The 25,075-nt window shown below is 40.5% G+C and overlaps 1 protein-coding gene across 6 annotated transcripts in view; it reads left to right on the top strand.

Moving 5' to 3' along the window:
* Positions 1 to 25,075, top strand: part of MPP6 (membrane palmitoylated protein 6) — a 109,650-nt gene that overhangs the window by 61,291 nt on the left and 23,284 nt on the right. For 4 of the 6 annotated variants that reach the window (XM_025208089.1, XM_025208088.1, XM_025208087.1 and 1 more), the window contains exons 3-9: positions 4,558 to 4,710; positions 14,423 to 14,575; positions 15,808 to 16,035; positions 20,154 to 20,285; positions 22,665 to 22,764; positions 23,374 to 23,442; positions 24,025 to 24,186. In XM_025208089.1, coding sequence (XP_025063874.1) covers positions 4,558 to 4,710; positions 14,423 to 14,575; positions 15,808 to 16,035; positions 20,154 to 20,285; positions 22,665 to 22,764; positions 23,374 to 23,442; positions 24,025 to 24,186 — 997 coding nt within the window. Of the gene's footprint in view, positions 1 to 4,557; positions 4,711 to 13,969; positions 14,022 to 14,422; positions 14,576 to 15,807; positions 16,036 to 20,153; positions 20,286 to 22,664; positions 22,765 to 23,373; positions 23,443 to 24,024; positions 24,187 to 25,075 lie in introns of those variants that run through there. The other 2 variants (XM_025208091.1, XM_025208090.1) reach the window with 2 other exon arrangements.

Here is a 25,075-nt window from a genome sequence, read left to right as displayed (position 1 = left end):
GCTGCTGAGACAGGCAGGAATAAAAACAAAACACATTACTTCAGGATCTAAAATTCATGTCTTGCAGTATATTGTCATCCCCAAGTGTATATGTGCTTCTGGGGGGAAAAAAAAAGTTAGATGATAAACTTGCTGCTGCACAGTACTTGCACGGTCTTTGCTTTCTAAATAAAAACTATGGATAGTAACTGGTCTCTCTTTCGTGGGATATGCTTGCTTAAGCTAGCACATCCAGCAATGGAGGTGTTAAGTGTTTTTTTTTGAAGGAGTGAAATGCGTAGAGGACACTTTAAATTTAGTTGCAATGTGCATTTGGAAATCAGTTACAAGATCAGGATGGTCTTATCTATTGTAAAAGTAGCATTCAGTTCAAAGTAGTTAGATATATTAGCAAGTGTAACACTTAAAAACCAGAAGCCCCATTCATTTAAAGCAAGGATTGCCAATTTATGGCCTGTGGGCTGGATCTGTCCTGCAAATCAGAGAGGTCTGATTTAATCTGTGATGATCTGATCTGACAGAGGATTAATGGCATAGGGCTGCACCCAGATGCCCATCCCCTCCTTAGCACTGCTGTGGAGCTTACTACCCTGCATGTTTATACTTGCTGCAGAGGAAATGGTGATCAAGGTAAGTACAGGCAGCTGGCTATACTGTGGGGCAGAGACTTACAGCTCATAGTACAGGTTGGGTCACAAAGGATGGCTTGTGCTGGTGAAGTGTTGCCAACCCCTGCTTTGGAGTATGTAGTCTCAAGACTCTCAATAGTTTTTATAAGCATGGCTGTTTATTCAGCAACTTTTGTTTTTTAAATTTTTGTTCATTTGAAATAGGAAAAAAAGTAATGACGTTTTATCCTTTTCTCCTGTTGCCAATCTCAAGATGAGGATTTGCTTAAATTCTGTGGATGAGAATGGAGATTGGAACTCTGCTTCACAGTTGATAAAGATTCATACACTGTTTACCTGAATACAAGCTGCCCCTCCCCCAATTAGATTCTATTAATAGAAAATGTATGTTTATTATAATTTAATGTGTATAGAATCTGATTATTAAAGAAACAGATTAAATTTGTGTTCACCCATCCCCTTCAAATGCTGCAGGTGGTGGTGGGGGTAGACAGTGGGGGAGGCAGTGAGGGGGGTAAGCGAGCTGTATCTGGCTCTTGTTTGTGGTCCTGTTTTGCTTGCACTGTGTGGAGTATTGTAAACCTCATCACACACAAATATTCTGGAAGATTCAGTAGGATAGAGCCAAAAGGAACTTACTATGTCAGCCTGAAAATGACAGATCTGGATCTTGAAGCTTCTTGCTCTGTTTGTGAGAGAATCCTTCAGCTATTTTTATTTTGTGCCTTTCTTACTTGTCCAGATGAAAAATCTTCTCACAGATGTTGATATTATAAGGATGGCTCTTGTGCATCAGAAATGGTCTAAACAGTCCTGTTAAGAGATCAGAGATACTGAATTGGTACTGGCTTTGCTCAGTGCATACAATCTGACATTTTGTCTGATTCCAGTTATCTTGGGCTCTCTCTTACCTATGTTGTGTCACTTAAAGAGTTCTTGGCAGTTGCTAGTATTTACATATACTGTGCTCTTACAAAAGGGAACTCTGTCTAATCTAGAGCAGCAATTCTCAGTCAGCTTATGATGTCCTGGGGTGCCCAGAGATCCTTTCAAGGGCTTTAGCACTCATAGCAGTCAGATGGGTTGCAAACTGGCTAGAGGGCCACACCCAGAGAGCGGTGGTGGACAGGTCATTTTTGACCTGGAGGAACATGGGCAGTGGGGTTCCCCAGGGCTCGGTCCTCAGGCCCCCACTATTCAATATCTTCATCGGCAACTTGAACCAGGGGGTGAAAAGCACCTCGTTCAAATTTGCAGATGACACTAAGATGTAGGGAGAAGTGAGCACACTAGAAGAGAGGGACAGGCTACAACTAGATCTAGACAGATTAGAGGTGGGTGAATGAGAATAGGATGGGTTTCAGTGCAGACAAGTGCAAGGTGTTGCACCTGGGGAAGAAGAACCAGCAGCATACCTACAGGCTGGGGAACTCCCTTCTTGTCAGCACAGAGGCAGGAAAGGATCTTGGCGTCACTACTGATTTCAAGATGAACATGGGCCGCCAATGTGGGGACGCAGTCAGGAAGGCTAACTGCACCTTGTTATGCATCCACAGATGCATCACGAGCAGGTCCAAGGAGGTGATCCTGCCCCTCTATGCAACACTGGTCAGGCCACAGTTGCAGTACTGCATCCAGTTCTGGCAGATGTGGATAGCATAGAGAGGGTCTAGAGGAGGGCCACTTGTATGATCAGGGGACAGCAGGCTAGGCCCTACGAGGAGAGACTACGGGACCCAAACCTGTACACAAAAGGAGGCTGAGAGGGGATCTGGTGGCCAGCTACAAACTTGCCAAGGGGGACCAACAGGCAATGGGAGAGTTCCTGTCCCCCCCCGCCCAAGCACTACCGGGAGTTGCAAGGAATAACGGCCATAAGCTGACAGAGTAGGTTTAGGCTAGACATCAGGAGGCACTACTTCACAATCAGGGCAGCTGGGAGCTGGAACCAACTTCCTAGGGAAGTGGTACTCGCCCCTACCCTGGGGGGTGGTCTTTAAAAGGAGGCTAGATAATCACCTAGCTGGGGTCGTTTGACCCCAGCATTCTTTCCTGCCCATGGCAGGGGGGCGGACTTGATTACCTGCTTAGGTCCTTTCCGACCCTACCAACTATGAAACTATAGGTTTACAAGCATGATTCTCAAGACAAACCCCGAGATTTCAAATGCAACAACTTGGATTTCTATTTCTGAGTTTTTTGCAACAGAATAACAGTTCTGTTTTTTCTGCAAGCAAAAAAGGTGAAAACTAAGAGCTGGCATTTTTCATGGAATGTCTCAAGTCTATCTAGAGGTGCCTTAAGCCTAAGAAGGTTGAGAGCAACTGTCCTAGACAAATAACTGTTTCTTACCAAAGGTTCATTTCTTAGTGATGTTTGTTTCAGCGAAGAGATCCTTTTAGTGGGAGCACTAATAAATCGGCTCTTCTTATCCTACAAAGGAGTCTCTGCTATAGCTTAAGTTTCTGACCAGAATTTTTTGCTTTAAATTTCATTAAGTTTAAATTCCTGTATTCTCAGAGCTGCAAAACCATTGTGGGAAAGTGAAGTTAAGTATTCAGCAAGATAGTAGGAATAAAACTTGGTATGAAGTGAAGTTAGGTATTAAGAACTCTTAGGTGCTACTTAGAACAAATCCATTTGGTAAGGAGGCATGAAAGAAAGAAAAAAAAAAAAAAAAATCTAAGGAGTGCCCAAATGGTGACTCAGTGAATAAGGTAACTGCAGCCAGTCTCTATATTAATTAGCACAGCAGGGGCTAACCTTTCTGGCAGAGTTGCCACAAATTAACTTCACACCTTTCTCTGCCCTACCTGCAGTTCTGCTTTCTGTCCCCTGGCTCTTTTGTGCCTATCCCCTGGCAAGACACAAAACACTTGTGTCCTCAAACACTATTGGGACCTTCAGCAACCCCTAGCAGTCCCAAACCCAAACCACCAGTATTAAGTGCAAGAAAGGATTACGCCAACTGGCTAGAAGTAGAACTCCCAGACCTACTGGCTAGCTCACCAACTAAGCCTACATTAGGTCCAAACAAGTAATTGCTTACTCCTCACCTCAGGTTGTATGCCATCAGCATTTACTGGCATACTAGAGTAGGTCCAGAGTCAGCTAGGTATTCTACAGTCTTCCTATCCAGAAACTCTTACCTCTGTAACATGCAGAGCTAGACTGCCTCCTCTGGCTCAGACTGTGGGTTTATAAACTGCCGAAGCCCTGCCCCTTCCAGTCAGGTGGTGCCCCAGCCACCTGCAGGACTTCTTCCTTAGAGCCGGAGGGCTGATTGCCAGGCAGTTTATGACTGCTGTTCTAGCATCCCCTTGCTGCTGATCCTAGGTTCTGCCCTACTGTCCTATTGCAGAGCAGCTCATTTTGGAATAGATAGTCATAGCTTCTGCCCTTAGCTGCCTATTCTTTTCCAGCCAATTCATCCCAGGCAGAGTTCTTCTGACTGGCTGCAGGTGTACCCCTTCACTCTAATGGGTATCTCCCTGCCTGTCTAGGCAGTAGTGTTTCTTTTCTGCCTTGCAGCTGTTCAACTGTCTGTGCTCTATCTGCTGCAGCTTCTCTCCTTAAAGTAACAGGAGCCCCAGGCTCCCTGTTACACCATGTCTGAAAGTTTCAGGATTCCTTGTGGCTCTATCACTAGGAGGGCTTCTAAAACTAACACTTCTTGAGAGTCTGATGAGTGTGTCTGAACACAAGCATGTTTTGCCAAGTGCTGTTTTAAAAAGTTTTTGCAGGTGTGTGGTGAAGTAGGTAAGTAAATCTGGCGGTGTAGCTGTGCAGGCATAAACACAAAATCTTCCATTAGTAACTTTGTATGTGTTCTTAATGAATGATACATCAATACATTAATTATGGGACTAAATGAATTAAAAGTCCTGGTTGTTATAAGCACTAAACTCTGTTTTGTAATTTCTTACAGGCTCATGAGCGACTGGAAGATTCTAAACTCGAAGCTGTCAGTGACAACAACCTGGAGTTAGTGAATGAAATTCTTGAAGATATCAGTCCTTTAATAAACAAAGATGAAAATATTGCAGAATTAGTTGGCATACTTAAAGAACCTCACTTTCAGGTGCTATTTTGTTTTACAGTTTAAATATTTAAATAATTCAGGTATTCACTTAGGATATCAGCATAACATGTTAATATAGTTAGACAGAGTAAAAAAATTAACTCCAACAAAATAGAAACATTTTTTAAGGAAAAAAAAAATATTTTTTTTCTTTTACAAAGCCTACGGTCTAAGAAAAATAAGATCCAAACAAAAAGCCCATCAGGGCAGATTTATAAAATTAAGTCTGCATACTGTTTAGTATTTCATTTGTATAATAGCATGTTGTATATTCTTTGAAATACTTTCAAGTCTCGTATCTAGTCGACAACTTGCAATTTTTCTTTGCCTGGTCTAAATCTACTGTTCTTTGGGTAAGTTTGTATATTATACACAGGTTACAGTCTATTCACCTAGAAACTTTGTTTCTCCACTATCTGTTGAAGGAACTTTATGTAATCAGGAATTGATACATTGTTGTTCCTGAAGTACAGAAACCGCACTAAATAGTCTTTTGTGTCCACATTTATACAGGAGCTAAAAGTGTTTTCATTGCTTGTTGTTATCCTAGACTTATTTTTGTCTTAAATTTGGTTTTCCTTTTTTTTCCACTGCTAGCATCTATCTGGCAGCTGTTTAACTACACGATTATTCTAGTATTTCATCTTTGGCAATAGTCAAGAAGTCAAAACTTCTCAAAGATTCAGGAAAAAACCTTAATTAGAAGTTTCTTTTCTAATGAATTACTTAAGGGTCTGGGGGAATATAAGTTTATTAAACAGAAAAACCTATGATTCTGTAGATTTGTTAATCAGGTTTTTACTACATCCTTTGAATACTGGGTATGAGCACTATATATCTTTTAGTGAAGTTACTTTTGTTGGTTAGGAGCAGGAGAGTTCAGAGCTGTAAGCTCTAGAAGCAGATTATCTTTATACATATTTTCATTAAGACAGTGACTTAATCATTAATTTATATTTTTATAAAAACAAATACTTTAAAACATAAATAAATGTTACCATTAGTTGTTTGTTTGGCTTACAAAACTATACGCGAGAAAATTAATGGGGTTGGAGGGCTATAGCTGCAGTAGACCAGGAAATATACAAGCAGCAAGGGTTTGGGGTTTTTTTTTAGGGTTTTTTAATTATTATTGGACCACCTGTATAGTAGACAGAGATTGTTAGACCTGGTTGCTAAACTGGTATACATTTTAAATAGTATTATTCCTATGGGTTTTATAGGCAGGGGGCACAAGTTTCCAAAGGAAGCACTTGCATGGGAACCCCAGTTTTTTATAGCCTCTTTAAGTATTCCTAGTGTGGGTGAGTCCTTTGCTTCTTGGACTTTTGGTCCCTGATCCCCCTGGTTATCTGTGCTAACCTCAGAGCTACCTTCTGACTTAAGTCCTGCACAAGAACTTTACCTCTTTAAGGGATGGAGTGTACCTGAAATTGCATGCAGTGAAGCAAGCAGCTGTTTTTAAAGAAGACAATATTTATTAGTCTATGACAGTATAGCAGACAGAGTCTGTGGGCGCCAAAGCACAGACTAATGTGCCAGGAAGCCTCTGTCTGGTAAGAGACCAGGCTGTTCTCTCTCAAGTTTTTCTCATCCTGTCCTTTTCTCTCTCTTTCCCCTCCTTGTCCTTGGGGAAAAGACTGTTTCTTTGTAGTGCACTTCTGAAGCATCTCTCTGGCACCTGAAACAGCAGAGAGTCTCTTCAGGGATGGATCTGTCAACCCGGGTAGTTTGTTTACTTGTTGCTTTATGGCCCATTCTATCCTAATGGAGTTTTTAGGTTCATACTCACAGGTCTGTTTCAAAATTTGATACCACAGCTGGCAAAGCGAAAAAAAACTCTGGCTTGCATCTACCAATGCATCTCGAGTATGACCCAGAATGTCATCCTCCCACTGTACTTGGCCTTGATGAAGCCACAGCTGGAATACTGCATCCAGTTCGGGGCTCCACAATTTAGGAAAGATGTAGAGAAGCTTGAAAAAGTCCAGAGGAAAGCATGATCAAAGGGCAAGAGAACAGGCATTATAAAGAATGGCAGTGAGCTATGGGACTCTTCAGCCTGGAGAAGCGCAGGCTCAGGGGTGACTTGGTGGCAGCCTATGAGTACATAAAGGATCTGGGGGAATGCCTGTTCCCCAGAGTACCCACAAGGTCCAACAGTCACAAACTCCTGCAAGACTGTTTTAGGCTGGACATAAGGAAAAACTTCTTTACTGTCTGAGCCCTCAAGGTTTGGCACAGGCTCCCCCCGGAGGTGTTGCAAGCATCTACTCTGGACACTTTTAAGAAACATCTGGATGCTTATCTTGCTGGGATCCTTTGACCCTAGCTGACTTCCTGCCCGTTGGGCAGGGGGCTGGACCCAGTGATCTTATGAGGTCCCTTCCAGCCCTAATGTCTATGAAATCTATGAAAATACCATTTTTTCCTTCATTTCTAAAGAATGGTACCATTGTTTAATCCATTATTTCCCTGTGTACAGTCTAGTCAAGAGAAACAGAGGCAGGCAATATTATTATAATATGAACACATTTAACCCTGAAATACAATTACAGTAGCTGTCACAACAGGGCAGACAGCACTATCTATTCTACTACTATTATTAGATCCTATTTTCTCTTGCTTCTAACTTTGCTAAGCTTAACCCAGAAAAGAGGCAGAGATGATGACTTCCTGAGCAAGTACGCTAGTCATTGAATCAGAAGTCTGAGGAGTAGAAACTGTGACTTACTGACTGACAAGTTTGAAATAAAGATCAGGTTCTGAGATAGTGATAGGGATGGAAAAAATTGGCTCTCCGTTAACTCTTACCATGCAGGAAAGAGATCTTGGGAATCATATGTAAGTAGGGCTGGAAGGTACTTTCATGAGGTTATCTAGCTCAGCTCCGTGCTCAAGGCAGAAACATCCCAGCCAAGCATCTTTTTAATCTGCTCTTGAAAATTTCCTGGGATGGAGGTTCCACAACTTCTCTAGGTAGCCTGTTCCAAGGCTTCACCACCCTCAGAATCAGAAAGTTATTTCTAATATCCAACCTTAATTTCCTCCATTGCCACAGTAGGTTGTTGCTTCTAGTCTTGTCTTTTACAACCACAGACCAACAATAGTTTATCTCAGGGGTGCTCAACCTCTGGCTCACAGGCCAAATGCAGCCCGGTGGAGCCATTGCATCTAGCCCATGGGGCTCCGCATGGGTTGGGAAATGTAGTGAGGGAGCAGTGGCCATGAATAGAACTACCCTCCCCCCCTGCTAAATTCCTGAGCCCCAAGACCCATGTGCCTAGTTGGAACAGGCCAGGCCCCTTTCTCTCCTCCTGTAGGCCTGGGTTGGGGCTGAGCCATGCTCCCTTTCTTCCCATAAGGCTGGGTCACATCCCCTTTTCCCTGCAGGGCCATCCTATGCCAGCCTTTTCCACATGTAAGGCCAGGTTGGTCTGGCTATGCCCCTTTTCCCCTCTCACATAGGCCCCAGGCCCACTCCCTTATCCTCAGGGCTGGGCCATGTCCCCTTCTACCCCATGGGACTGGGTTGGGGCCAAGCCATGCTCCCTTCACCCCTACCTGGGTCATGTTCCTTACCCTCTCCACCTCCCTGCAGAGCCATATGAAGCTCCCTTTACCCCAGGCTGCGCTGCCCCCCACCCCTCTCTGTGGCCAGATGGTGCCTGCCATGCTGGCAGGTGCTTATTCAGAACCATCACCCAGCCTGTGATCAGACCAGGCACTGCCCATCCATGTTGCTTTCCACTGGACTCTCCAAACTGTCCACATCCTTCTTGAAGTGTGGGACCCAGAACTGAATACAGTACTCCAGGTGAGGCCTCTCCAGTAAAGTGGAACAATCACTTCCCTTGATTTGCAAGTGACACTCCTCTTAATACAAACCAGCATGCTGTTGGCTTATTTTGCAACAAGAGCACACTGGTGGGTATATTTCAGTGTATGGTATACTGTCATTCCCAGGTCCTTCCCTGTAGTACTGCAGCCTAGCCAGTCATTCCCCAGTCTGTATTTGTGTGTGCATTTTTTCTGTCAGAAATGCAGGACTTTGAATTTGTTCTTGCTGAGTCTTATCTCACTGACTGTAGACCATTTCTCCAGTCCATCCAGGTCATTCTGGATCCTAACCCTACCCTTCAGAGTGTCTTCATTACTGTCATTTCGTCCCTTAGCTTAAGTAGCGGAGGTCTTTACAGTGCTCTAAAGCAGGGGTAGGCAACTTTTTCCAGCTGTGGGCTGGAATGACCTACCCCAGAGGCTGGCAGGTGAGTGCTAGGACTTGGCTGCCCCCTCCGCAGCTTATCCGCATGGTGTCGTGGGGAGAGTACCCACAGCTAGTGCTCCTCCCAACTGTGGCCAGGGGAGGAGTGCCTGCAGCTGGAGCTCCCTGCCACTGAAGCCCTGGGGCAGATCCAGTGTTCTTGAGTCACATCTGCTTGCAGGCCAGTTAGCTGACCCCTAATCTAAAGTTGTGGAGCTCAACCTTTTAGAGCAGCAAAACCAGTCCTTCTGACTTAGCTGCACTGGGATCACCACTCCCCTCCAGTAGTGGAGTAGAGGGAGTGGGAAAGAGGAAGAAAGCTTAGCTTTGGTGAACAGCATCTGCAGTATGAGAGTGGAAAGGGAGGAAGGGAGGGAAAGGGTACACTGCAACAGTCATATGGGAGGAGAGCAGGAGAAATCAGGGAAGCTGCAGAGGGGATCTGTGGCTTAGTGTAGGGCTGTGAAGGGGACTTGTAGGGCCAAGCTGCTATTTGCTGATCCCTTATGCTGCTGGCTAGATACAGTCACTTTGGGGGCTGGATTCAGCTTACAGGCCATAAATTGAACACCATTAATCTAAAGATTCTGAACCTGCTGGTAAACAAGATGGCAGTCCCTAAAATGACATAATGGAATTTGTTTTTTCAGTTTTATTTTTAAAAAACCTAATAGGTTACACACAGACTACATTAACAATCATTATGTTTTCAAAGTTAAGGGGTGAATTCTTGCAGGACCAAGTATCTTTTTTCAACTATTACTTATCCCCACAGCAGGGTGGGATAGGAAAAGAATCTGTCTGATAGACCCCCTGCTTCATTTGTTGTAGCATTTGGAAGATCTACATTTAATGAGGCAAGCAACTGCAGGAGGAGAAAGGTGAATGCTGCCCTGGAGAACTGGATTCTGTGCCTGTTTCTGTCAGGGTTCCTGTGTGGCATTATATAAGTTATTTAAACAAGGCTCTTCCTGGATGGTCCCCTACTGTGTGCTCCTTTTGCCTGACTTGACCCTTGGTCTCATTTGCAGACATGCTGGGTGTTTGGAGCTGCAGCTGCTGAAGTCAATAGAAGCTGTGCTTTGAACATACAAAATGCTATGTAATGTCCATTACTTAAAAAAATAAAAATAAAAATAAAGAAGTAATGGAAATCTTAGGTTAGCCACCTAAAATTAGCATATGCTTTTGATCTAAATCAAGCACAGTTTCTCCTGTGCTTACCCCCAAACAGGTCTCCTCCATTTCACTTCCAACACCACACAGTCTCCTTCCTGCTTCCTCCTACTGCCTGAGCCACCCATCCCCACCTGGGGCCGGTGGTGGCTCAGCTCTGGCTTTAGCCCTGAGCCTACCACAGGCCCTGACCAGTACTAAAAAAAAACCCTGGAGGGAAGAGAGGACCTCATCTTGGATTTGAGTAAATAATGGTGATTAATGAGAAAATAAAATACTGACTAGCTACATAGGAAGTGAGTATTGTTCACTGAGTGCGTTGAATGAGGCAGGGGTCCTATAGAAAAATATCATTTGATTTTATAATGAAATACCATATCATGTAAAGTCACAAAAAAGTTAGCTTAAGGTCACATGGGAAACTTATAGAGAGGTTGGCTCTTTAATCTTAATGTTCTTTAACATAGTTTATGCTTAGTATAAATTATAAATCATTATATTTGAGAACTATATTTAACAGCCTAGCCAAACATAAATGTTAAATATCATGCTAATGTCTGTGGAATAAATATTTTCAATTTTCCAAATTGAAAATACTGAAATATTTCTCCTCAGATATAAAATACAGAATAAGGAAACTAATTTTACAACTTATTCTCTCAGGCACTAGATTTTTTTTTTTTTTAAAGCAAAACACTTAGCTTTTATGGAAGTGTTTTACTTTAAAAATTATGTTGACAAGGAGCTGTATGAGGCATTTTTCATAGTGACTTGCACAGATAATTTTTGCTGTTAGTAAGACAATATTGGCTACTGCTGAAGATTTGAAGTATCTAAGCTGTCTTCTGGTCAGATCTTAATTTATAGTACTTTGTTCTGCCACATAGTTACAGCCCTTTGGATGCCCTTAGAGATCTGTCTGCATGTCTAGATTTTTGCATGGTCCGTTGATTGTGTCAGAGCCATTTCACTGTTACATTCTCTCTCTCTCTTGCATATCAGTAGAGACTTGTCTTTATTTAAAAGTAAGATCATAATCAGTAATGTTATTGAGAGAAGACCAGGTCAAATTATAATGTTTTGAATTTTGTTCTGAGCATTCACCGGCTTTGATCATCCTCACACTTACAAGAGTGCGTTCCGGATTCAGTGGTACTAAGTGCTGTCTCTTGTATGTATGCGTTAAATTCCTGAAATTCATTGTCCCAGTGGAGTGAAACTGGGAAGATGTTATTATATAGGGGAAGGCAAACCCTAATAACTTGGACTACTTATGAAAGGCTTTTGAAAGCGAGAATAAAAAAACCTTGAATTTGACCCTGTACTCAACAGTAATGAGAATAGAGCACTGTTCTGATAGGCTGCTAAGTGCCTGTTCCTGAGCAGTTGGTCTTCTCAATTTTGAACTAGCTATATGTTTTTAAAAAAGCAAAATTTTGTCTAGGTGCAGAGAATTACTACAGTGAAGCCTGAAGGCTTTGAATACATGGATTGGTTGGTTGAATCGGAATCTTACAAAAGGGGCCGAATCGTATTGTTACCCAAGCTGACTTGGAAATTAATTTCTCCCTGGCCATATCCATTGGATATTCAAAAGCCTGAGGAGTCTGGGAGAACAAATGAGGCTGTGGATTGCTTTTACAATCCAAGACATTTTATAGCTTGATCTGCTGCTGACAAAGTAGAGAGTTCTTTATATTCATGGCCAGTTATCTCAAATGTTGCAAGGAAGTACAGCAGTGACTATGGATGTATAACCATGGTCTGTCACCAAGATTCTCTAGTGGTTTTCAGTACTGTGTGTTATGCACTAGCTTAATCGAGTGCAGTCCTGTAAACGAGTGTAGACTCATAAGTTTCTTCATTAGCGTGAACAGAAATGGTGGGTGTAACTGGAATACTTCTCTAATACAAGCTGAACTCTGGCGTGCTTTACTAGACTGGGGCATTTTCTTTCTCAGCAAAAGTTGTTTCACAATTGTAGGTGGGTAGTGTATTTTTCTATGACTTGAGGTTCTCAGTTGAAGGTAGTATTATACTTGCCCAGCAGTACTTTTATGACTTTGGTTTATGTGAATAAGATAAAAGAAATTTTGTGACTAAAATACACATATCTGGCTCATAACTGCTGCTCGTGGTTGAAATAGTCATGATTAGGTATGAAAATATGCAAGGCATGGAGGAATCTCTTTTGAGACACAAAGGCATCTTGTAAGGACATGGTAGGACCCTTCAGTTTAACACAAATGATCTTCAGGGAGTAGTAGACTTCTAGGGCAGGAGTCTGCAACATATGGCACTCAGAGTGGCAGGGACTTGCATGTAGTGGGGAAGCTTTGCATGCACTGTGATCAGGCTGTGAGGAGGGGCTTTGCATGTGCCATGCCATAGGTGGGTGGTGGTAGGAGAGGGGTCCTTGCCCATGTGGCAGGGAGAAGTAGAACGGTTCAGGTCAGAAGCACTGCCCCCTCCAGGACCTGAGCTAGGTTGATCTGGCCCATGGTTCCAAAACCTCATCGACCACTGACTGTGACTGGATGAAAAATACTGGAAATGTCCTGATGGTGAGTCTAACCTGACTTGTTTGTAGTATAGATGAGTCAAAATTTGTGGGTTCTGTGGAGACAGATTATAGTTTGTTTAATTTTGGAAATACAAAATAACCTCTTTGCCCAGGGTATTTGGCAGGGGGTTCATTTGCCCTTTTGTTCTGGTTAAATTATTTAGGTAATAAGAAAGCGAAAGTGCCACCACTATGTGTTTGTTTTCTAATTTGTTGAATAGGCAGCCTTGTTTGCAGTCTTTATGCAAGTGCCAAGAACTAAATTGGTATCAATAACCAAGGGTAGCCCTTTCAAGTTAGGGTTGAAACATATCAACAGAAATGTTATACTGTGCTAAGTATGTTGCCTGTGGGAGGTAGACAACATGACTTTTGACTGCCAGTATGGCACCCTTTGCAACATGTGATTAGTCAATTAAAAATAGAGGTAAGACAAATTACTTGTTTTAAGGTTATTTTTGTCTAATCTGTCAATGGATGCTACATTGTAGGCGTTATTATAGCTGTCTTAAAATATGCAAGTGCTATCACGCACAAAAAGTGAAATAATTCACTAGCTATCTCAAATGTAAAATTTAGCAAGAGGTTTGGTTTAAATTAATTTTTCTTCCATAGATATCTAATGATTTTGTATATACAATATAATTTACAACTGAGTGGATGCAGAGCAGTGATTGTTTTTTAAGAACAGATTTAAAGAATATTTAAGGTAGGAAATGCACAGGGTGAAGAAACCCAAACAACCTCAACTCTCTATTTAGTAATAATATGCAATAATAATGATAAAATTCTGGAAAGGAGATTTTTTCAGTGAAAGATACCATAGAACTATAAATGTAAAATCTTTGGAAGATGATAATTGGGTGTGTTTAAGTATGTGGACTGACCAAAAAAACCCTGTTACCTGAAATGTTCAAGTATCTGTTTTAAGCCAGTTGGCTATTCTTTCAATTTGCATTCATCTCAAATTGTACATGGCACTAGAATTCTGTCTTGGTGTTTTTTGTAAGTATGAGGCATGTATTTTCCAAAAATGCCAGAAATGTATATACTTACAATAACTGTATTTGCTTGCATACAAAACACACTTTTTCCCCGAAATCAGCTGCTGGAAATTGGAGTGTGGGTTATAATCAAGGAAATACAGTAACAGTATTTTCTGCCACTTAAGACTGCCAGGAGAAAGTGAAAGTAAATTTTCAGGTGCTTCATGCAGGGCTGTTAGCTGTGGACACTTTCTCTTTTGTCCCCAGCAGAAGCTCTCAAGGAACGATCTTTTATTTCTTCATTCTGTCTTTCAAAAACAAGGTAGGCATTTTATTTTGGGGTGTGTTGTATATGATCAAACACTATATCTAGCATTTACAGTTACTATTTATCATGCATTTTATGCAGTAAATTTTATTGTAATTATGCAATGATGAGCAATCTTAGAGTTTGGAGTTTTATTAATTTTGCTTTCACCTGAGCCTCCCATGTGACTAGTCTTATATTTGCTTGCATGTTTTTATAATGGGGGCCACATAATTACATATATATTGTTAGATCATATAAATTAGTGTTACTATATTCAAGGAAAAGTAAGGATTGTAAACATACTCACCTTGAGTATGCTGTTTCAAGGTTTTGGTGTTGAAAAACAGTTGAAAGATTAATGCTTTTTATAGGTACTTAGTAGTAAAAATACTTTTTTTGTTTTTAATTTATAGTCACTCTTGGAAGCCCATGATATTGTGGCATCAAAGTGTTATGATTCCCCTCCTTCTAGCCCAGAAATGAATAATTCTTCAGCGAATAACCAACTAGTACCAGTAGATGCCATTCGTATACTTGGTATTCACAAAAGAGCAGGGGAGCCACTGGTGAGTAAGTAACTGTAAATAAGTACTCTTGTCTTTCATGTCAATTAAAGTTTTAGACACAGATTTGTTTGAACCACTTACTAGAGTGTGACAGTTGCCTCGGGTACATTCTCTTGCCAGGAAGGCTGCTCTTTGCTCCTTTTCGCACCTTGTACCTCACAGCAGAGGGGCTGCCTACAGGTGATGCCACTGCTGGCATCAGCTGGAAGCAGTGGTGTCATAGAGACAGCCCCCAGCCATCTGCAAGGATGATGAGGCATGCTCTCCTCACTCTTGCCACCCCCACAGACAGCTGGGGACTATGCTTGACAGCTTCTAGTGCCCTGCTCCACTGAACAGCTATTGAACAGCTGATTGACTGCCAAACAGCAGATTGACCACCGTAGCCAGCATAGCTGCACCTTTGGTCACCATGGTGGCTGTTAGAGCCACCCTGCTAATCAACTGAACAGAGCAGCTCTACTTCTAGCAAGCTGTCAGGGAACCAGCCACTCTGCCTCCCTTCTTCCCCCTGGAGCACTATTTTTTTATATTGCTATGTGTAACTGTGCAAACATTACATGTAGCACTATAAGAAATTAGTGCTACAAAGAAGTTCCTGTTTCAAACAGGAACTGTCACACTGTTTGCCATTTTATAATGCTACAAACAGCCTGAACATGTGAATGTAACTTTTATAGCACTATAGGCTATATAGAGCCCTATAAAAGTTACTTGTGTCTAAGGCCTAAAAGTATTTTGAATATATTGAATTTCCTTTACTGTTTTTGCTCCTACTTTTTAGTCACTTGATCCTTTATAATTGTATTGTATAATCTCAGATAGAAATATTAATCAAGCTAGAGATGCTGTAGTAGTAGACACCTATTTGCAAACATAATTATTCCATCATACTTCTCTCTTAAAGGGTAAATGATAACCTAATATCTAGGTAGGGTAGTATGCTAGTGTAATTAATATGAAGAGACCTGTTTGGCCTTAAGAAATGACAAAACTTAGTTCATTTACATCATGCTTAAGTACCAGTACCCTGGATGAAGAGCACATGCTGCTTTTTTCTTTTACTTGATGTGTTGTCAATATGTTAGCAACTTCCTGTGGACACTATTAAAGTTAACATTATACTTAAGTAAGTGGGGATACATCACAGTTTATTGAGCTAACTGTAGGTAAATAGCAAAATTATAATTAAATGCAAACAAACTCATGGTATCATTCAATATTTCCTTTAGGGGGTTACATTTAGGGTAGAAAATAATGATCTGGTAATAGCGCGAATCCTTCATGGTGGAATGATAGATCGACAAGGTCTTCTGCATGTAGGTGACATCATTAAAGAGGTCAATGGCCATGAAGTTGGAAATAATCCAAAAGAATTGCAAGAACTACTGAAAAATATTAGTGGTAGTGTCACACTGAAAATCCTGCCCAGCTATAGAGATACTGTTATTCCTCAACAGGTCAGTATCACATTTTCAGTGTTTTTTGTAGAACACTTTTTCATTGATGTTGTTTCTAAGGTATATGTCTACTGTAATGAAGAGTTGGACAAAGGGGTTTACTTTATTTGGTTTGCTTGCTTTGTGCCTTTGATAGCAGTCTGAATACAATCATTTAACTTTTTCATTCTATAGTTTATCACTTCCCTCTATTTGTATAGAAGCAACAGCTGAAGCATGTATATATCTGTAACTACCATTTTTACTCAAATATAAGACAAGTTACCCTCCACCTCCATCAGCATGGGAAAAAGTATCTCATCTTTATATTTGCATATAAAGTAGAAAGGGGAGTAGGCAGCTGCTGGGTCAGGGCTAGAATCAGACCCACAGCAGCCTTCTTCCCCCACCCCTCTGCTTCCCCTTTTCAGCTTCTGCTCTCCCACCCACCCCCTTTCTATCAGTTACAGCTCAGCTCCAACTCAGGCTAGGGTCTTCCTGGGCACAGAGCGCATGGAAACTCCTTCCCCTGCCCGGCCAATCAGCAGCGCTGGCACTGGTGCATGGCCATTCAGGGGCTGTTTCCACGTGCCCTGCTCTGTGATGGAGTAGCCTGACCAGCATCTCATGGTAAGAGGGGAGGGGAAGAAGTAATGACTAGGGAGTTGGGGGAAGAAGAGGCAGAAACTGGGGGGAGAAGAGGCAGAATTAGTAGTGGGAGGGACAGGCTGTGGTGGGAGGGGCAGGTGCCAGGGAGGTCAGGAAGGCTACAGAGAGAAAAAGTGGTTGGGGCAGAGAGGAAGGGGACCATGTGACACCTCCCCCCACCCTCCCCTGCCAGCCACTGCTTTCCCTGATATAGCATTGGTCAGGCAGGAGGGAGGGAGGAATTCAAGACAACCCTCCAATTCTTAGATTCTGTACCTGGAGAATTATAACAAATTTATAAATTTTCCAAATATAGAATCTAGTTATTGGGGGTCATCTTATATTCCGGGTCATCTTCTGTTTGAGTAAATATGGTGTCTTTAAGTGATCGGGTTGCAACTTGTGCATTTTTTTCTTTTAAAAATGTTAGACATAGAAGATATGGTGTAACATAGATTTTCTGTAGAACTGGTTGAAATTTTGAAAAAAGTCCATTTTAAAATGCAACTTAAGGTTCATGGCAGATTTTGGGCCAAATTTAAGACAATGTTGTTTGTTTGTTTTTTGTAGCCATTTATTCAATATTGTTTTCTCAACATAAAAAATAGAGTTTTTCTTTTTTTGTAATTGCACCATTTTTGCCCTTTTCTTCTTTTGGAGCATTTGGGAGTAAAAAAGAAATATTGAGGAGAATATGGAGAATGTCAGTCACTGGTAACATAGATAACTGGTCTTAATGCTAATAATTGTGCTTCTTAAAGAGCATTTTGCCTCAAGTACTAACACTGACCAATCAAGTCAGGTTTGTATAATCGGAATGTAATTATACGGAACCTGCTGAGTTTGCACTTGAGTTGTTATGGATTAACTTTTATTGAGAAACCTAGTGCAGAGAATGTATTCAGTCATGTAATTTTCTACTTTCTTTTCTATATAAATAATATTTGGCCTTTAAAGTTTTGTTCTGGAAACTTGTGTCCATTTTATATGTTCTCATCATATGTCTTCTTTAATCCCTTTTATCACTTCATAATCTGTAAAGATTTAGACTTTTAAGACAGTTCCAATTAACAGTGGAGTAGGTTCACTACTTCCTCATGAGTTTGCAACTGGTTTTGTATTAACAGTGGAGTAGGTTCACTACTTTCTCATGAGTTTGCAGCTGGTTTTGTATTAACAGTGGAGAAGGTTCACTACTTCCTCATGAGTTCATAGCTGGTTCTGTATGTCATTTTTTCAGTCATTCAAGTTGGACTTTATTACCCCTGTCTTCTAAAATTTGTCATCTTCATGATTCTGTAAGGTGGATAGTAAGAATAGTCCTTTGCACTTCAAAAATGTAATTTGTTAGAAGATGCCAGCTACCTGAAATAGATAAGTAAGGAGTGTTAGCTTCATTTTGCAGCTGGAGGAAGTGAAGTACAGAGAAGTTAAAGCCCTGTTCTGCCTACCAAGTCTCAGGACCATAGTCTCTTCTTTTCCCAAAGGTGCATATCTTGCTCAGTAGAGTGATACTATCCAGGTGGGGACATGGCTATCCCTTTCATTAGTTGGCAGCCTTGTGCACTTCCATGGGAGGTACGTAGGTATTGTTCATTCCCTCGGGGCACAACAAAACCTTAGGTGCCTTTGTCATGTTGGGTTCCAGCTGACGAAGAGGGAAAACATCTACCAGAACCAGTGCAAGACAGCGTTGACTTCGTAAAGTAAAGCAAAGGAGTTGTGATGGCCACCATCTCTTGTCCATTAACCTAAAAGCAAAAGCACTTGCCCAGAAAATGAGAGACTTGGGTTCTAGGCTTTGTCCTGTCAGTCTCGGAGGGTTGTGACCTACGTCTCCCACTTCCCAGAACAGTGTCCAAACTACTGTGGCTTAGGCAAGGCAAAAAACATTTCTTACTCCTCCTCTTTAATTTGTTGTCACTAGGCAGCCAAGACTCAAAAGATCTATGGCAACAGGTAAGCAAGCAAGAGGAGCCCTGATTGTGGGGGCCCAGTACTTTGGAAAGGACGTAATCCTTGGTTCTGGATGTTGTTCTCTGCTCCAGCGTAGTTCTATGGATTTTGCATTACATAGTCATTGGATGCTGTGGGTCCAACTACCTATCTTCTAGAATCAAAACTTCCATACCTGAGCAATTATAGAGGGGCTAGGCAAGACCAACTACAAACCTCAGATGTAGAGTAAAAAATGCTTTTGTGAAACTTGGATGTTCTTTTGTTGCTAGTGGATGGAGGACATTGCTGTAATTCAGTCTTGTTTATAAATGACATACCAGTGTGCTGCCTGAGAGTGTGTCCTGGAGAATACAGTAAAATGGCTAAAGGTTTGGTAAGAGTTAGATGCTAACAGGGTAGTGATGAGGTACTGCAGTTCTGCCACCAGCCTCCTTGGCTTGGGTAGTTTCACAAATAATAAATGTTCCTTTGATATAGAAAAATTGGTAAGACCATTTTTTCAGACCATTATTCATTTTGAAACCTACTCCATTTGCAAAGTGTCTGCTATCCCATTCAGTTAGGTGTCATCTGCAAATACCTCCTCCCAGTTTGATATCAGTTGTTAGCTATTCTTTGAGCACAGTTTATCCAACGAGTTATGTACCCACCTTTGTAGTAGTTTTATTTGGTTTATATTTCTTTAGCTTGTTAAAGATAATGTCAAGGGGCCAAAAATCTTTATGCAAGTCAGTATATCACATGCACAGTTGTCAACCCATCTACCAGGCCTGCTATTTCATCCTAAATGGAAATCAGGTTGGTTAAGCATGACTTGCTCTTGACAAATCCTTACTGGTTGTTTCTTATCACCTTGTATTCCTCTAATTACAAATCAGTTGTTTGCTATACTCCAGTATCTTTCCAAGTGTCGATGTTAGACTGACCAATCTAGATACCATTTTTAAAGATGGGCACTAAATTTGCCTTTTTCCAGCCTTGTGGGACCTCACCTGACATCCATGAGTACCCAAAGATAATATTGACTACACATTCTTCAGCCAATTCCTTGAGTGCATTATGGTGAATCTCATCAGGCCCTGCTGATTTTCAAGCATGTACCTTATCTAAGTAATCTCTGTATTGTTCTTTGTCTACCTTAGACTTAGTTTCTCTTCCTTTGTCCTTGACATCTGATAGCTCACCTTTCTTATTAGTTTCAAGTTAGCATATCAATACAAGTTCAGTTTTGAATATTGAAATAAGTATTTTTTCATCCCAGTTGGCTTTTATTTTTTTTCATGGCTTGAAAAAAATTTTAGTGGGTTTTTGGTATTGCAATTTAGCTGAATACTCTCCAGGTTGGTTTATCCATGAGCCACAGTGTTCTTTAAATCTGCTCAAATGGCTTGTATTTTACTTGCTGAAGGCAAGCACAGCCATTAATGAAATTTAGTATGCCTGTAGCAAAGATACTGATTTGACAAATGAAGTAATAAGACTGTTTTTCAGTAGCTGTTTTTTCTGCATTTACAATTTACCTTCTGTTTCAGGTATTTGTGAAGTGTCATTTTGATTACAATCCATTCAATGACAACCTGATCCCATGCAAAGAAGCAGGTTTGACGTTTTCTAAAGGAGAGATTCTTCAGATTGTAAACCGAGAGGATCCAAATTGGTGGCAGGTTGGTAAAATGCTGGTAGCTTCACTAGCTACATTTTTTTTTTAAAGCAGTAGTTTTACATTAATACAATTATTTAGGGTTTTATGAAGAAATATTCATCTTGTACTGCATACTCTAATCACAAAATCATTTTGGAAAAAATATACCAGTCAGTCTTATGCTTCAGTATTGTATATAATCACCTTATTCTTTTTTATAGTACTATTTGTTTGTCTTCATAATTATGTTAGCTTCCAAACATCAGTTGAAGATGGATAATTTCCAGCAATAGAGTATTAAATTATAGGATGCCTGTATTGAATATAGTAAGCCTACCTTTGACAGTGAATGTGGAAGTCCTTCCTTTCTGCCAGCTGTTCTGAAAAAGCTAGTTCTTCCACTTCCAAAATATTCTTTAGTGCCTGTGAGGTGCCACATATATGTGTGCATTGATATTCAGTAATGTTTGAAATGTTAAACAGTTTATTCAGTTTAGGATATCACAGATATGATCAGTACCTTTTACAGAGAGTCCACTTAGCACCTGTTCCCTCTAAGCCAGTGCTTGCCAACCAGTGGATCTTGGAGCCTCTTGTGGTAGATCTTGGAGCCTCTTAGAGTCGATCTGAGGCTGGGGTGGGGGCTGAGTGCCTGCGTGAATGCACGTGCATGCCTCAGCCCAGCAAGTTGGTTCGTAGGAGAGGGAAGGAGTGGGGGCTAGACTGGGGCCCCCGCAGTCAGGGACAGTGCCACAGAGGCAGGAGCAGGGGTAAGTTGAGTGAGGTCCTGGCTGGGTGGGACTTACCTGCTGGGGAGGGGTGCCCCCAAATAATTTTTTCTCCCTCTTCCTCTATCTGCCCCCCACCTTCCCTCCCCACAGACTTACCTGCTGGGCGGGGGAAGGGGATGGCAGCGGCGCATGGTAGATCTTGGGTTGCTTTTAAGTAGGTGATTTTTTTTTTAAATCACCTTTTGGCATTTAAAAAGGTTGGAGACCACTGCTCTAAGCACTGTACAGTTTCAAGCCCTATGGAAATGTTAATCATCACCAGCACCCTTGCAAGGTTAAGTGAGTTGATTTTTACCCCTGCTGAAGAAATCCACTTATTCAAAACATGCTGCAAATCAGTAGTGGAGTTAGAACTACAGTTTTGAAGGTCTTGATTTATAGTTCCAGCTCAAATTATAAAACTTTTTGCTTCTCCTTCTGCATAAGGAGTGGCCAGTTGGACATAATTCACTTAATGCTCTATAGTGTTTATAGTATTTGAGTGTGCCAGAAGACTATCAAAGCAAAGGTTTTTAATGGCTAAATTATACTTATAATAAGCTACAGAAATAAAAGTGTACACAAAAATGAACAAAATAACTCCTGCTACCCAAGTCAGTTAAGTTGCAGAAATTAAGGGCTTTGAACCTCCTTTAATAGACTAGACATTCAGCTTGCATTCTATCTCCTGTCTGTATTTTCAAGCTCATACAAGTGGCAATTTATAGGATCCCAGACAAAATAAATTAAGCTTTCTTACACAAGCCCCTATTAGAAGGTTACTGTATTTCACTCTATTGCTGACCTCATGAGCAAGGATGTGGTATATTGTAAGTATTAACTAGCAGATATACCAAAGTAGACACTGAATTTCTTCAGCCAGAGACCAGACCATCCAGTATGTCTTGACTGGACAAAGAAAGACCTTAACTTCATTTAATATAGTTACTAATAAGATGTAAATATAACACAGTCAAATTTTATAAAATTCCTTTCAAAAGACCTACCTAGCTGCTGTCAGGGGACCAAAACTACAAATTGTGAACTTTTGTGTTTTAGACTTGTTGCCAGTTTAATGTTTTGCCTTACATTGATTTCTGTAGTGAATATCTGAATTTTAAATCTTCATAACCAGGAAGTGTGTTTGGTTTATGAAACTTGGATATGGTAATTAACTTATAAAAGCAGCAGACTGTTCAAAGATGTTAGTACTTGACAAGATGGTTAGGCATGAGGAAAATACGACAATACGTTTATGAAATTATAAAAAAAAGAAATAAAACCAGTAGTCTGTATTTAAAATCATATCTAACATAAAGAATCTCAATTCCAGCAAGTATGTAGGATAAGTGCACATGTATGGCAGAGCACCTAAAAAGTTACACCATATTTTAAACAAAGTATGTTTAATTTTGTTAAATATTTTGAGCCTAAAATATACTGAGGACCACAAATTCATCAATATACAGAGTTAAGAAATCCAAGCTTGATAGTGTGATAAAGGAGTTATATTTTCAGGAAATCATCTTTCAGGATGAACATCTGAGGGAAAACTTCCTACTTTGTTGGTTTACAGGACTGAGGTTTAAAATATTTGTGAAAGGATTTATAGCTTATTAATTTCTTTCCAGGCTAGCCATGTCAAAGAAGGAGGAAGTGCAGGCCTCATTCCTAGCCAGTTCTTGGAAGAGAAGAGGAAGGCATTTGTTAGAAGGGACTGGGACAATTCAGGTAAGGCTTGATGCACATACAGTTCTCTGTGAATCATGCTCTTTCCTTTTTTTCTTACGTAGATGCATTCTAAAAGAAGGTCTATATATGATTTCAGTCCAGAAAGTGATTACTAATTATTTCGGGCATCTTTATATCTTGACCTTGACTGGAAGATCAAGGATCAAAATGTATATTAACTCTTGAGTTTTTGTTTACGACCTGCTGGTAAATTAAGTAGGAAAGATAGGAAAATCAGCCATGGTGTGCCCATTTTATTGTTGTTTTTTACGTTGCTTTTGAAATTGCATATAAATAATTCCTGACAACTATATGTTCTTTGATTATTTTTATAAATTTTGTTTTCTGGTAGCTTAATGCAGAACATTTACTTTTATGTGCCCTATTAAATCACATAATGTATATAAAATGTTAGGGTAGTATTTAGTCTCTTCGCAGAAGTACATGTTTTGTTTCTGGTTTTAAAAAATAATTTGCAGTGATCCTTTAAAATATGAGTGTAGATGTAATTCCAACATTTATATTGAATAAGCCACTATGAAAAGATATTTAACAAGAAGTTACAACATTTTAAGAGCTTCTAGTACTATTGCCTCTGCTTATTTTCAGGCCCTTTTTGTGGGACAATAGGTAGTAAAAAAAAGAAAAAGATGATGTACCTCACAACCAGAAATGCAGGTACTTTTTCCCTTTTTTCTTTACTTTTAGCTCCAGTGTTATAATGGGCAGTCCAGAATTTTGTAAAATTTCTGCATCTGCATTTTAAATTTAGTTTAATCTGCAGTGCCCAGTATCATGCTAAAGCATTTCTGTTATAGCAGAAGGTTCTCAGATAAAATAGGCAATCTTGGTTTGCAGGTAGTTCAGAAACTTGTAGGTATATAACTTTTGAGTTTTTAAGTCATGATCTCAAAGGAAAAGTATTGGTGTTGAGACATGCATCAGAAGACCGAATAAAGACTCAAAGGGTATTTCTATAAAAATTTTAGGACAGCAGTTAGTACTGTCAAGTTGTGATAATTATCTAAACGTCCTAAAAAAACCTCTGCTGAAGAATTTCTGTTTTAAAAGTTTACTGTGACTGAAGGAATCTGCTGTGTTCCTATTTCTGTTAACACAGGAATATTATGCTCAAAATACCAGACTTGAATTTTTTTTCAAAGTAATAGGTGATATGAGCATACAGAACAGAATTGCTGAAGTTTTCAATATATATAATAATGACTTGAACTGTATTTTGTTCATTTTTTTTCTGTGTAGAATTTGACCGGCATGAAATCCAGATTTATGAAGAGGTAGCCAAAATGCCTCCTTTTCAGAGGAAGACGTTGGTCTTAATAGGGGCCCAGGGAGTTGGTCGAAGAAGCTTGAAAAATAGGTTTATAGTATTGAATCCTACTAGGTTTGGAACTACAGTGCCATGTAAGTTGTCAGCACTCCCATTATAAGATCCTATTTCCAGAAACTGATGACTCATCTAGAAAACCTACTCTAATCTGAACCATATCCCAGTATCTCAGTTTGGAAGTAACGAGGGTTCGATTTTATGATAGTATATTTAATTTTCTCTAATCAGTCTTTCCAATGAATTGGAACAGCAAAACTTTGTCTGCTTATGCTGAGGAAATAATTTCCAATACATACATTTGGCAATATTACTCCAGTATATATGCCTTGTGTTTTCTAGAATGTCAATCATCTTCAGTGGCTGAGTGATTCTAAAAGTTCCTCAAATTATAATAATGAACACTTAGTGAAATTTTGCCTGTGAACTCTATTTTTTCCAAATGCCCAATTTATTTTTGCGAAGTTCTTTTGAAATTTAATATGTAGATTTAACCCCAGAGACTCTAATGGCAGTATCATAGGGTAGAAATAGACATTGTCTAACAAAGTGGAGCAGCTGTGTTGGGATATGTCCCAGCACAGCTGATCTGTTTCATTGAGCAACATGCACATCACCTGTTGTCCCGCAGCACCAATGGGTAGGACAACCAGCAGTGTGTGTTCTGGTAAGGTGTGAGGGGCTCGGTCTTGTGCACCATGGGAATTCTCACACAGGATTGGGCCCCTTGAGCCTGGCTTGTCTCTCAGCAAGCAGAGAATCTCTGGGATCTCTGGGGTGCCCCTTGATAAGCAGGGAAAGTTGGGGTTTCTCTGATTGCTGAGATGTGCCCCTGGAATCTCCAGGGTATGCCTAAGTAAGCAAGGGTAGTTGGGGGATGTGTATGAGTGAGGAAACCCTGACTTCCCCTGCTTACTGAGGTGCACTTCAAAAATCCTTGAGGTCACATCTCTGTAAGTAGGGAAA

The sequence above is a fragment of the Alligator sinensis genome, unplaced genomic scaffold (genome assembly GCF_000455745.1).
Source record: "Alligator sinensis unplaced genomic scaffold, ASM45574v1 scaffold978_1, whole genome shotgun sequence".
NCBI lineage: Eukaryota > Metazoa > Chordata > Crocodylia > Alligatoridae > Alligator > Alligator sinensis.
The sequence above is the reverse complement of the archived record's forward strand: the minus strand, read 5'-3'. Positions and strand labels throughout refer to the sequence as shown.